The following is a 12483-nucleotide window of genomic DNA, read 5'->3' on the forward strand; positions in this document are numbered from 1 at the left end:
GAAGACAGATAAGAAAATAAACAGAAGTCAGTTTGGTCCAGAAAGAATGCAGATTCTTTCTGCACACCATTATTAATTTGAATTTTAAGTTGTGATTATATTAAAATTCATAATGCAAATCTAGATCTTAAGTCTTCAAAAAGAAAGGAGAATTCCTGGAACCATGAATTATATACTAAGAAATTTTAAAGGGTTTTCTGTTTTGTTATTCTACTAAAATAAGACTGCTTTTATATCAAACCATAGAGTGTACATTTCTCAAGCTTCCTGTCTTGCTTATCAACATATGTCAGCAAAGAAAAATTAAGGGAGTCTGACTTTGTCATTTACCCCTTAAAACAGTGGTCTCCCAAGGGGAGGGCCTGCATGCAGTCCAGTGGAACAGGAACAATGTACTCAAGCAGTTGCTTTATATTTATTTGTTGTCTCTCTTTTTTAACATTTCTACTCTTTGTGAATGCTTGATGAGGTACGAGCCATATTCCATGCACATGGGCACATGGGTGTAGGACCAGTGAGAGGCACTTTCTCCAAATCTGCTGCTCAGCCTGAGAACTTGATTTTGAGGGAAAAGGAAGGAGTCTGTGAATTGTGACCCAATCTTTTACCCAAGAGAGGACCTCCTGATCTGCCTCCTGCCATATTCAGGTTTCTGGGAGAGATGGTCTTGCTACTCACAGGAATGGACATTTTGTTACACTTTTCAATTTCCTACAGGTGTGAACAGACTCATACTCAATAGCATTTAGATAAGGACAGAAATGGCCTCATTTCAGTTAAAAATAATGTGTGCTTATTGCCAGTGTGACCCAGAACTGAGTATATGTGCAGCAAAAATACGTCAGAGCACAGAACTCCCACTAGTGGGGTGTATTTTATTCTTTTTTTTTTTTTGGAACTGGGGATTGAATGCAGAGCTCTGTGCATGTGAGGCAAATGTTTTGCCACTGAGCTACATCCTAGTCCTATTCTGTTGACTTTAAAAAATCAACTTCTACATAATTCTGAAAGTGCTAGGCCTTTATTTGAACCTGGTCCTGTGAATTGAGAAAAAAATTGTTTTTTGAAAACCTAGAATAAAACTGTGTTTGAGTTTGTGGTGCTGGGAATTGAACACAGGACCTTGCACATTTCAGGCAGGAGTTACATCAATGAGCTATACCCCAGCCCTGAGAATATCTTTATTAATATTTCTTTGGTTTACAATTTTAGGAGCTTTAGTATTCAACACTGCTGCCCGGTGGTGGCACACACCTTGTAGTCCCAGAGATCTGGGAGGTTGAGACAGGAGGGACTATAAGTTTGAGGCTAGCCTGAGCAACTTCACAAGATCAAACAAAAAAGGCTAGGGAAGTGGCAAAGTGCTTCCTTACCATGCATGTGACCCTGGGTTCTATCCCCAGTACCACAAAAACAAAATGAAATAAGACGCTGTCAATAAATTCTCACAATGAAGCAACATTAAAATAAACGTATGTCACTTGTTTAAATAAAATCTGCTGAGCCTCACTTTAGAAAAACTACCATCTGTTTGGGCTTACATGGATGATGATGATAAGGATTACTGTGGCACTGAAGACGGAACCCAGGGGGTTAACCACTGAGCCACATCCCCAACCTCATACATTTGTCAAGGTTTTGAGGTGCTTCAAGTGAGAGGGTAAAGCTAGCCCCTGTTACTCCATGCTGGCTGAAGGCAGAACTCCCATTTTCAGTTTTAAATAGGGAAGAGGGTTGGGGAGGCAGCTCACTGGTAGTGCGTTTCTAGTGTGCACAAGCCCTGGGTTCAATGCCCAGTACCACAAACCAATAAGGCAAGCAGCTATTCTTGGTCACACTACCCATCATACCCCAAGATGTGTAAAGTTGTGGGAAAACTTCTAGCTTACTAGGGGAAGGCAGGGGGGAAAATCAAGTGAGAGAGAAAAAGGAACAAGTTTCCTGCAGCTAGACTGCTGGCTGGCATCACAATTGGTTATCTTTGGGATGAGGCAGAAATCACACAAAAAGATGCTAACATACTGGCCAGAATCAACAGATCCTCAAAAAACAAACACCATTCTCCACTGCCACAGTGGATCTGAAAAGTTCTACAAAGGCTTGGTCCTAAGGTGGTGGAAACCTCTAGGAGCTGGAGGCTAGTGGGAGGTTTGAAAGCACTGATTGGGTGTGTGCCCTGGAAGGGGACCGTGGGACACCAGTATCTGCTTTCTAGCTACATGGAATCAAAGGGCTTCCTCTGCCAATCCCCCACCTCCCTCCCGCATGATGTGCTACACCAGCCACCACAGGTCCCAACCAATGGGCCAAATAATCATGGGCTAAACCTCCAAAACTTTGTAATAAGAAACCTTTCCTCTTCATAAGTTGATTATCTCAAGTGTTTGTTACAATAATGGAAATCTGATACATCTACTTAAACAAAACTAACAACTACTATGTGATTATTGTATCTAATACCTACTGAACATGTTGATGTACTATGAACTGAAGATACAGTTATTTCTATTCAGATGTTCTCTTGGGATTTGAAAATTATTTTAAGGATTTGTCCACCATAGAAAGATTAAGAAAGACTGACATGGATGAATTCAGATCAACCATTTCTTAATAACTGGTAAAGCTGGAGGATGAGTATACAGGGGTTCTATTACCAGTTTCTATTTTTATGCCTATTGGAAATTTTTGATAATAACAATTATAGGAACGATTAAGGAAGACAATGAAACATTCACCTGAATTTGAAGGATCCAACTTAAGAATCCAGTGTCTGCGGCAGCACAGAATGAAGCTGCCACCAAGAAGGAAGCAGGTACAGACACAGCAGGAGTCCCCAGCGGTGCCCAGCCCTGTCCTCACTGTTTCCAGTCTTGCTCATCTCCTCCTAAATATCTAGGACAATAAAACTTCTTTGTGGAAGTTAAGTTGGGATTTGTTTAAGACTCAAAGGCACTGACCAAAGCAGCCAGCAAACTACAAATGTTTGTATTTATTTTTTTAAGTGTAGGGGATTATCTTGGGAATTTACCAAACTGGAAAGAAGTTCACACTAAAGTTAATTTTCTTTTTTTTCTGGTACTGAGGATTGAACCTAGGGGTGCTCAACCACTGAGTCATATCCCCAGCCCTTTTTGTATTTTATTTAGAGACAGGGTCTCACTGAGTTGCTTAGGGACTTGATAAGTTGCTGAGGTTGCTTTGAACTCTCAATCCTCCTGAGCTGCTGGGATTATAGGTGTACACCACTGCACATGGTTGAAGTTAGTTTGTAATCATTTTCAAATATCAAATCTACTTTACAAATGTTTAATATGCTGGGATAACACAGTCTCTAAATTCTATTTCCTCTCCTATTAGGAGCTGTGTACAGTGGTGCACACCTGCAATCCCAGCTACCTGGGAGACTCAGGCAGGAGATTCACAAGTTGAAGGCCAACCTGGACAACTTAGCAAGACTGTATCTCAAAATAAGATTTAAAAAAAGGGTTGGGGATTTAGCTTAATGGTAGGACACTAGCATAGTATTCATGATGCCTTGGGTTTCATTCCTAGTATCATGAGGAAAAAATAAAAAAGGAACCAGACTCTGGAAAATTGCTGATCTTGTCTGGAGAATTATCTCAGAAATGTCTTTGGGCTCCAGTAATGAGTCTACAGAGACTATCAGGATCATGTCAAAAGGGCCACAGCAACCTGCTAACAAAAGATGGCAAACTCTCATACCAAAGTTTGAAAAATACCCAATGTGTTAAAATCCACTAGTTAATATTGATACTTTTTTTAAAAAAAGAACATAAAAACGGACTAGTCATCATTAGGGGACTGGCTCATTCTGAAAATAAGGAGAAAAGAGCCAAGTACTTTGATTTCTTTTTTGTGCAAACTGTATCTCAGCAAAACCAAATAGTTAATGAGGAAAAAAATTTTGTGTGTGGTACTGGGGACTGAACCCGGAGGCACTCTACCACTGAGCCACATCCCTACCCTTTTTTATTTTGAGACAGGGTCTTACTAACTAAGTGGCTAAGGCTGATCTTGAATTTGTGATCCTCTTGCCTCAGCCCCCTAATTTGTTGAGATTACAGAGGTAAACCATCATGCCCAGAAAGGAAAATATTTTTCAGAGAATTCTAACAATAAATGCAGAAGGAATAACAGAGTATCACCATTTTGCACACCCTAATGAAACAATGGATTTGGGGAACAATCATCAGCATCTATATCAAAACCATCAAGTGACACACTCATAGGGAACTTTATAACAGACAGGTCAGGCTGGGGCAGGGAGAAAATGATTATTGTAAAAAAAAATAGGTGCAGATGCTTATAAAATTCTTTTTCGTTCAGGGACGAGAGGTCAGTTAGAAAAACAATGGGAAGAAACCACTCAATTGGTCTACTGCGTAACTAGTCTTTCACATCAACCACTCTCAGTCTGAAGCCACAGGGAAGGGAGGTGCTGGGCATAATTTGGATCATCCTCCTTAAAACTGGTTTCCACCAAGTACAAAAGTGCCTACCAGAAATACTTGTCAGCGTCCAAAAGGCATGGCAAGGCTATTCCATATTCTTTTCTTTTCAGGAAAGCTCTGCCCTTCTCATGATATCCCATAGCTAACATAAGGGCCTAGGAAAGAATATGGATTTTTAAAAAATCACTTTAAAATATAATAAAACAAATTATATTAAAAGCATATTAGTTCTAAGGAAAACCAAATAAGATGAAAACAAAACAAGATCACAACTCAATCTAAAAGACAAAATGAAGAAAATATAATTGAAGTTTAATTCACTTAAATACTGAAGCCAAGCCCTCCATTCACCTACTGGGCACAAGGAGCACCTGTCCCCCCTTTGTTTCCACCAGTTTCTCCTGTTGTCTGCTAACTTAGGTCCATTCCTACTATTTAAAAAAAAATTTTTTTTTAGTGTCAATGGACCTTTATTTTATTTATTTATATGTGGTGCTAAGGATCGAACCCCTTGCCTCACACATGCTAGGCAAATGCTCTTCCTAGCCCCAGGCCCCATTCCTAGTATTCTTTGAGACTAAATATAAGCATACAAAATAGCATTCATTCATTCTTATATCCTCTTTTTTAAAAAGTGGGGGTTTTTTGGTTTGTTTTGGTTTTTGTTGTTGTTGTTGTTTTTCAGATGAGGCTTCACTATGCTGCCCAGGCTGGTCTTGAGTTCCCGGGTTTGGGTTCAAGTGACTCCTCCTCACCCTCCCAAGAACCTGGAACTATAGGGCAGGCCAGCTTGCCTGGCAATCACTTTCCATTCTTAGTCATCATGGCTTTTCTGAAATATATGTCAACTCTAGTATTTCCAAAACTATTTTTAAAAGATTGCCACAGTTTGGATGATTGTCCCCCAAAGACCCACATGCTAAATCAAGCCTTGGTCCCCAGGATGGTGCAATGGGAGGGGTGGAGCCTCGTGGGAGGTCCTTAGGTCGCTGACAGTGTTCTCTCAAAGGGGACTGTGAGATTCTGGCTTCCTCCTTGTTCCACTTTGCTTCCTAGCTGATAACATGCACAGTCTTGCTCTGCCACATATATCCCCATGATGCACTGCCCGCCACAGGCCCAAAGCTATGGGGCCAATTGATCAAGAACTAGAACCTCCAAAACTATAAGCCAAAATGAACCTTTTCTCTTTATAATTATCTTAGGTATTTTGTTACAGTAAAGGGAAGCTGTCAAAAGTGATCCACCCAGTGGCTCAGAGGCTGACAGGAGGATCATGAGTTCAAAGTCAGCCTCAGCAACTCGGTGAGACCCTGTCTCTAAATACAAAATACAAAATAGGGCTGGGGATGTGGCACAGTGGTTAAGTGCCCCTGAGTTCAAGCCCTGGTAACCCCCACATAAAAAGAGACCCCAAATTTTTTGAAGCTCATTAATTTTTTTTAGATTTGAATTTTTATATAATTTAAATCTTACAAAAGTTTTCAAAAAGATCTAGATGTCATCATTTACTCTAAAACATCAGTAGGCAAATAGTTACCAACCTTTAAAAAAAATAAACCTTAATCCACTCATAGTGCAAACATCAATCCAAAATTCTGATAATTAAAGCTTAACTTTAAGCCAGGCATGGTGGTGCAGACATGGCTACAGTCCCAGCTACTCAGGAGACTGGGTCAGGGAGATCACTTTAGCCCAAGAGTTTAAAACCAGCCTGAGTGACATATTGAGACCCATCACAAAACAAATGAAATCCAAAAAACTTAAAGTCTTAATTTTAAACAGAATAACTTAAATAGCAAAACCTACTTCAGATTGTCTCTTAAGATGGATAAACTAAGATTAACTGGACCCCTAGTCATTTGAGTTCTTCATTAGAGGAAGCTTCTGGGCCCTAGCTGAGAAATGGTCAACAATACAAAACCACCTCCATTCTCACAATAAATCCAAGAAAAGCCCATGTGTCTCCTAGTACTTACTTTTCTTTGTGATGGAGGGATTTTGATTGATCGGCCTGTCTGGTTTGCTATGTCTAAGTACGGTGTAGTTTCTGGATCCACTACCATCTCAGCTGCAACAAAAGCAAAAGAGCTCTATTAATTCAGGGTCCAACAGCAGTGACAAAGTTGCAAATGTCAAGACTGCAGGGAAGAAACTTCCACAAGGGATGTGCACAGCTCCCAACCCCCCTTCATATATCTGAGTGAGGTGGCAAGTTCAGAGCTCTGCTGATACCTCTCTCTGCCAGGATCTCCAGTCCTCTCTTCGTCCTCTGAATTTGTTTTTCTTTAAGTTCTGCCTCATTCTGTTCTTCTTCCTCTGCCTGGAAGTTCTTCCTCACATCCTCTTCAGACTGTTTAAGCTCCAGCACCATTGCCTTTACATTGTGAGTCACTCCTTGCTCTTCCAGACTTTTCCCTGTGTCAGAATTGTGCATCACATACAGTCATGGGGAAATAGTCCATTTCCTAAGTTAAATGGAGTTCTTAAACTTGCATCAACACTTATAAAACCAGAATGCCACATAATTGGTAAGAATATGCTTAAATTTGTTTGTGTTACTGTTAATAGTATTAAAATCATCCAGTGGAAAGAGACTCAACTAAACTCATCCTTTCCAATTTACTTTATTCTAACTAAGGCCATACTGAAGCAACAAATATTTGAGAAACTATTACAGGGAGAGCTAGGAAGTATAAAAGAAAGAAACAAGAAAGTATAATTAATACACAAATTTTCCCACTCTCTGAGAAATAATAGACCCAACTCACAGTGATGGACAGGAAGCCTCTGCACAGTAGTGCACTGTGAGAGGTGAGTTCTTGTCACAGTTAAAAGCAAAGACCATGGCCTCCTTCCTTTTCTAGCTGCGATTCTGAGTGAACTACTTATCTTCCAGGACTCAGTTTCCTCATACACAGAATAGAAAAAAAGATGATGGCAGAACTCAAAGAAACAGAACCAAGGAGAAAAGTGACAAAATCAAAAGCCAGCTCTTCAAGATTGTCAAAATATAAACCTAACAAAAATTATGCCAAAGATGCTCTTATGCAAACAAAATGAAAAAGTAAACACAGATGTAAATGTATTTTAGAATAACAAATACTATGTGCTATAAACAGATTTGAGCACATTTTGGAAATCTTTAGTTGGACAGATGAAAGTTCTCACACTTTAAACTGATATACAAGAAAATGCAGACTATCCCTGCAGTCCAGATGCTGGGGAAAGTACTTTTTTAACAAAACATGAAATGTAAAGCAAGGGATTTCATAACATCAAAATTAAGGATTTCTGTCCAATAAACAATACCATAGCAGAACAGAGACAAGATGACAGAGAAGAGGTATCTGTGATGCATAAAATACACAGTGGCAAACAGCTGGAGATGGCACTGGAAGGGAAGGCAAGAGTGGGCTGTGAAGGGCCATTGTGGAGAGGAGAACATCAAGCTGGAGAGGAGAACTTGATTCCTGAGGCCCCAGGAACCCACTGGAAACCCATCAGACCACAGGACCTGCCAGAACCACCAGAGGCTGATGTCTCCCCACCTCCACTCACCCTCCCTCAGAGCCCTCCCCTACCAGCCAATGACCTCTGAGGCATAACTGTGGATCCCTTCCCAGATCCATGCCTTCCCATTTCCTTAGGAGAAACACTCCAGGACAGAGGAAGGCAGGTCTAGTACCGTGAATCAACAGCCACACTCCTGGCACCTACAGCTGGAGAAGCCTGTGGTGGGGTGGCTGTCCCAGGCGCTGTCTGACATTTAGCAGTGCCCTTCCTTTACCCACTAAAAGGAGCAGCACCTCTCCCCACCACTAAATTATGACAGGGAGAATGAGCCCTGGCTGGGAACCACAGCTGTGACCTTCAGCATCGCTTTCTGCAGTGGGCCCCCTCGTTTGGGATCAACATGAGGCCACATCAGCCAGGGCCTCGCCAAGCCTTCCTTCTCAGCACACAGACTTTATCTGACCTGTGATGAACATCTCTCTTCCCCACTAGCATATAGCAGGCAGTGAGGATTTACTGGAAAGCTGTTTCTGCTTTATATTTTTATTTAGTGAAATACAAAACTAAGTAACTTGGGATTATATAATAAAGCTAGACATTTTTGAATATATGAAAATCAAGAAAAGAAATGGAAAGACATTATTTCTACATTAGCTTGATAGGAAAATTCTGCATTCTCTGCCACAGCATACCTAGTTGAAGCTGTTTCTTATTTATGACAATCTTGATGTAATTTTCTTGAAATCCAAAGGTTTCAGCTATTCTGCAAAATAAAATCAGTGAAAACCGTAGGAAAGCAAATTTATTTGTTATCCACTAAAAAGATCTTGATAATAACCATTTTATACATCTTACTCAGAAACACCCAGGATTTCAACTTACTGACTCACAAACATCACTGCACTTCAATAAAACTGGCTCTCTAGGTGGCAATTTGAAACTGTGTAGAAGACATGGCCCTTTTTCCAACAGTTTTACTACTAATCTCAGGCAGGGGGACCACTGGCTGTCTGTCCATTTGAGCAGGAGGGCCTTCATTGCACACCAGGAGAAAATCTACCCTGTGCCTCCCAGGGTCTCCCTGGAGGACCCCACAGCAGGGGTTGTTGTTCCCTAGATCTACTCATGGGTGCTGAATGAATGTTGCATCTTGAATCCATCCCTAACTGCCCTGAGGTAGACCAAAATAGAGACAAATCAACTGAAGAAACACACTGGCTGACTAGCCTTAGAGGCTGTAAAACACCATGTAAAAACATTCAAGTAAGGACTGGAGTGTAGCTCAGTGCTAGAGCACTTGCCTAGCATGAGTAAGGCCCTGGATTCCATCCCAGTCCCACTAAATAAATAAATAAAATATACAAGCAGATGAAATAATCAACCAGGGTTTTCACTAGCATGTGATAGGTAGGTCCACTTTTTTTTAACATTATGGGTCTGAAATCAGCCAAAACACTTTGCTAAGGATCATAGAAGCTTCTGGTGCACTAAGGGATGGAATTCAAAACCAACCCTGTGATGCCAAGCCAGTTCCCTATTTCTACCCTATTCCTTCATTCCCAAGTACTCCTTTATAGTGGCCAGTCTCCATCCCACCTCAAGCTGCACTAGGAGCAGAGAAAAGGGTGCGAGTCTCAGGCCGCCACTGCCTACACTTGAGTCTAGATGAGTCTAGAAGACGCAACTTCTCTGACATACAACGGAGGATGGGACCTGACCAGCCTTGCTTACAGGATGGTCCCAGACAATCTGGTGATTCAGTGTAAAGAAGGGCAGAGCTCACAGATACTTACTTAGACCTCAAGTCTCTGCCAGTAATATGCAATCGGGTCTCCAGTAAGTTTTTCCTGTCCTATTTAAAAACAAAACAAACAAAATAAAATGTACTTAAATTGAATACCACTGACAGCTATTACCCTGCAGCCATGCACCACCACCAGGCAGGGCAGCTCAAGGGGTCTGTCACAGGGCCAGCTATACTCATAACCAAACCAGAACACTTTTCTGCCATCATCCCCCCAGCAAACACAGTGTCCTGCACTCCCACTTATTCCCTTTTTCTCCCCAGTCCCTGCAACCATTAATTTACCTTCCGTCTCTGGAGAGTTGACTACTCTGGACACTTCAGGTAAGCAGGATCATACAACACATAGCCTTTCCACTCAGCATGTCATGCTCCCCGCCTCCCCCACCCGCCCCTCAGTACTGGTCCTGGGGACTGAACCCAGGGGCACTCTACCACTGACCTACAACTCCAGCACTTTACTTTCAAATCTGACACAAGGTCTTGCTAAGTTGCCCAGGTTGGCCTTGAAATTGCAATCCTCCTGCCTTAGCCACCCCAGCTGCTAGGATTACAGGTATGCCCCACCACGCCTGGCTTCATGCAGCATGTTTCTGAAGTTCACCCAAGTTGTTTTTTGTTTCTTTTTGTTCCTTGGGGTTTTTTGCAGTACTGCAGAGTGCTCTACTACTGAGCTACTGCCTCAGCCCGCCACGCTTACATGTGTCAGTTCTTCCTGCTTCCTTACTGCTAAAGAGATCCACTGCAGGCTGCACCACGTTTATTTATCCATTCATTCACTGATGGATATTTGGGTTATTTCCTGCTTCTGGCTATTAACAGTGTTGCTACAAACACTGACATATAAATTTTTACATATACGTTTTTATTTCTTCTGAGAATGATTAAGAGGCATCTCTGTGAACCCTGCCTCGCTGACATTTTTGCACTCGAACTTCTGAGGATGTGGCCCTGAGACAAGGTAGCCCCACCAAGGTCCCTTGGCCTGGCTCAAGCACTCAGTGGTTGCCCTCTGACCTCCACCAGAATAGGAAAAAGATAAATTCCTTTCAAACATGTCCTACTGCATAGGGTTCTAGAAAACCTGATGTCTACTTTGACTTCCCAGTATTTCTAACCATTAAGCTAGAATGAGAACATGACACACAGCTGTTGTGATGTTCTGGAGGTCCAAGAGCAGCAAGCCTGCTGTAGGAGGATGAACATTAAGAGTCCAGAGTAGGGCTGGGGAGATAGCTCAGCTGGTAGAGTGCTCGTCTCACAAGCACAAGGCCCTGAGTTCGATCCCCAGTACCAAAAAAAAAAAAAAAAAAAAACCAGAGTATCAACCGCCAACATGCAAAGTAACTTAAAGTATTTTTAACTTTGGATTATAGCTTTACAAAAACAATAATATACTTGATCATAACACAAAATATTGGTCCCTGTGGACACTCAGGGAAATTACTCACTTTTCTTAATCTTGAAGGTAAAAACACCTCAATTGTGGCAACCCCGGTTGTCTTGTAATTTTCATTTCCTGTTCCTCGTTCAACTGCTTTGCAACGTATTTCTTCTATTATCTTTTCTACTTCATTTTCACAACATTCTAGTTTGTCAGAGTACTTCTTAGCAAGATCCTAGAAGGAAAATCAGAAAAAACAGCTCGATATGGTAGCAATGCAAAAAAGACCAAACCTAGGAGAGGGTGGAGGACTCTAGGGCAGTGAGTTGCGATGAGCAGAGGTCCCCCACTGAAATCCAATTGTGGCTCTCAGAGCGGATCCAGGGAAAAATTAAAACATCTACAGACAGACAGGAAGACAGGCTCAACAGAAAAGTAAAAGTAACTGGAACTATTCTAGGGGGAAAAGAAGGGTGGGCCATGACTTCTGTGACCCCAATATTTTAAGAGATTGGGATAGGGATGTAGCCAGGGGCAGAGTGCTTGGCTAGCATGTGCCAAGCCCTGGGTTCAATCCCCAGTACTGCAAAAAAAGCAGCAGCACAACAACAAAATATTTTAAGAAATTATTTTAAGGAACTGTGAATTGTTAGACACCACTGGAGGGAAAAGAAGAAAAAAGTAGAGAAAACATTCTGATTTTTCAAACTTGTGAGAACAAGTTGAATAACCATCTCAATTAAAAGTTCTCAATCAATGGTACTGGTAAATAAAATTATTTACCAAGGAGAGCTTTAGAATTCAGAATAAAAATTAAGAGAACTTAAGAGGTCTCAAAAACGAATGTGAACTAGTTATTACTTAGAAACCACGATGTTCTCTTCCATCAAATATCTGCACTAGTGGCTTAATATCTTATTAAACATCTTATAAAGCAGTAAATACCTAAAGTCCATGCTTTCATTAAATTTATGATGCAATACTATGCAGCACTAAAGACGATGTTTAAGTGTATATTTATGACAAGAAAGATATTCATGGTATATACAAAAGTTATAAAAAGTCAGAATATTTTATTTTTAAAATAGTAAAAACCTATCTATGATACAGTTTTTCATAGTCACAAAGGAAAAGACTGGGGAAAAAACAATATTGATGCTGTTTAATGTGTTTTTAAAAATGTATTATTTATGCTTTTGCATGTAGTTACACTCCTGTACCACATGACTACATTACGGTCAATGGTGGACTGAGCACAACAGTAGTCCCCTAAGATACAGTGAAGCTGTCACACACCCGTAACCCCA

The 12483-nt window shown here is 41.0% G+C and overlaps 2 protein-coding genes across 6 annotated transcripts in view; one reads left to right on the forward strand and one right to left on the reverse strand.

Moving 5' to 3' along the window:
- Smarcd3 (SWI/SNF related, matrix associated, actin dependent regulator of chromatin, subfamily d, member 3) overlaps positions 1–12483 on the forward strand; it is a 128746-nt gene that overhangs the window by 31732 nt on the left and 84531 nt on the right. The window lies entirely within an intron of this gene.
- Positions 1–12483, reverse strand: part of Nub1 (negative regulator of ubiquitin like proteins 1) — a 29450-nt gene that overhangs the window by 11398 nt on the left and 5569 nt on the right. For both annotated transcript variants that reach the window (XM_047561892.1, XM_047561893.1), the window contains exons 3-8: positions 11244–11411; positions 9782–9840; positions 8681–8751; positions 6708–6890; positions 6452–6543; positions 4521–4627 (exon numbers count right to left, since the gene is read on the reverse strand). In XM_047561892.1, coding sequence (XP_047417848.1) covers positions 4521–4627; positions 6452–6543; positions 6708–6890; positions 8681–8751; positions 9782–9840; positions 11244–11411 — 680 coding nt within the window. The remainder of the gene's footprint in view (positions 1–4520; positions 4628–6451; positions 6544–6707; positions 6891–8680; positions 8752–9781; positions 9841–11243; positions 11412–12483) is intronic.

This window comes from Sciurus carolinensis, chromosome 8 (genome assembly GCF_902686445.1).
Source record: "Sciurus carolinensis chromosome 8, mSciCar1.2, whole genome shotgun sequence".
NCBI lineage: Eukaryota > Metazoa > Chordata > Mammalia > Rodentia > Sciuridae > Sciurus > Sciurus carolinensis.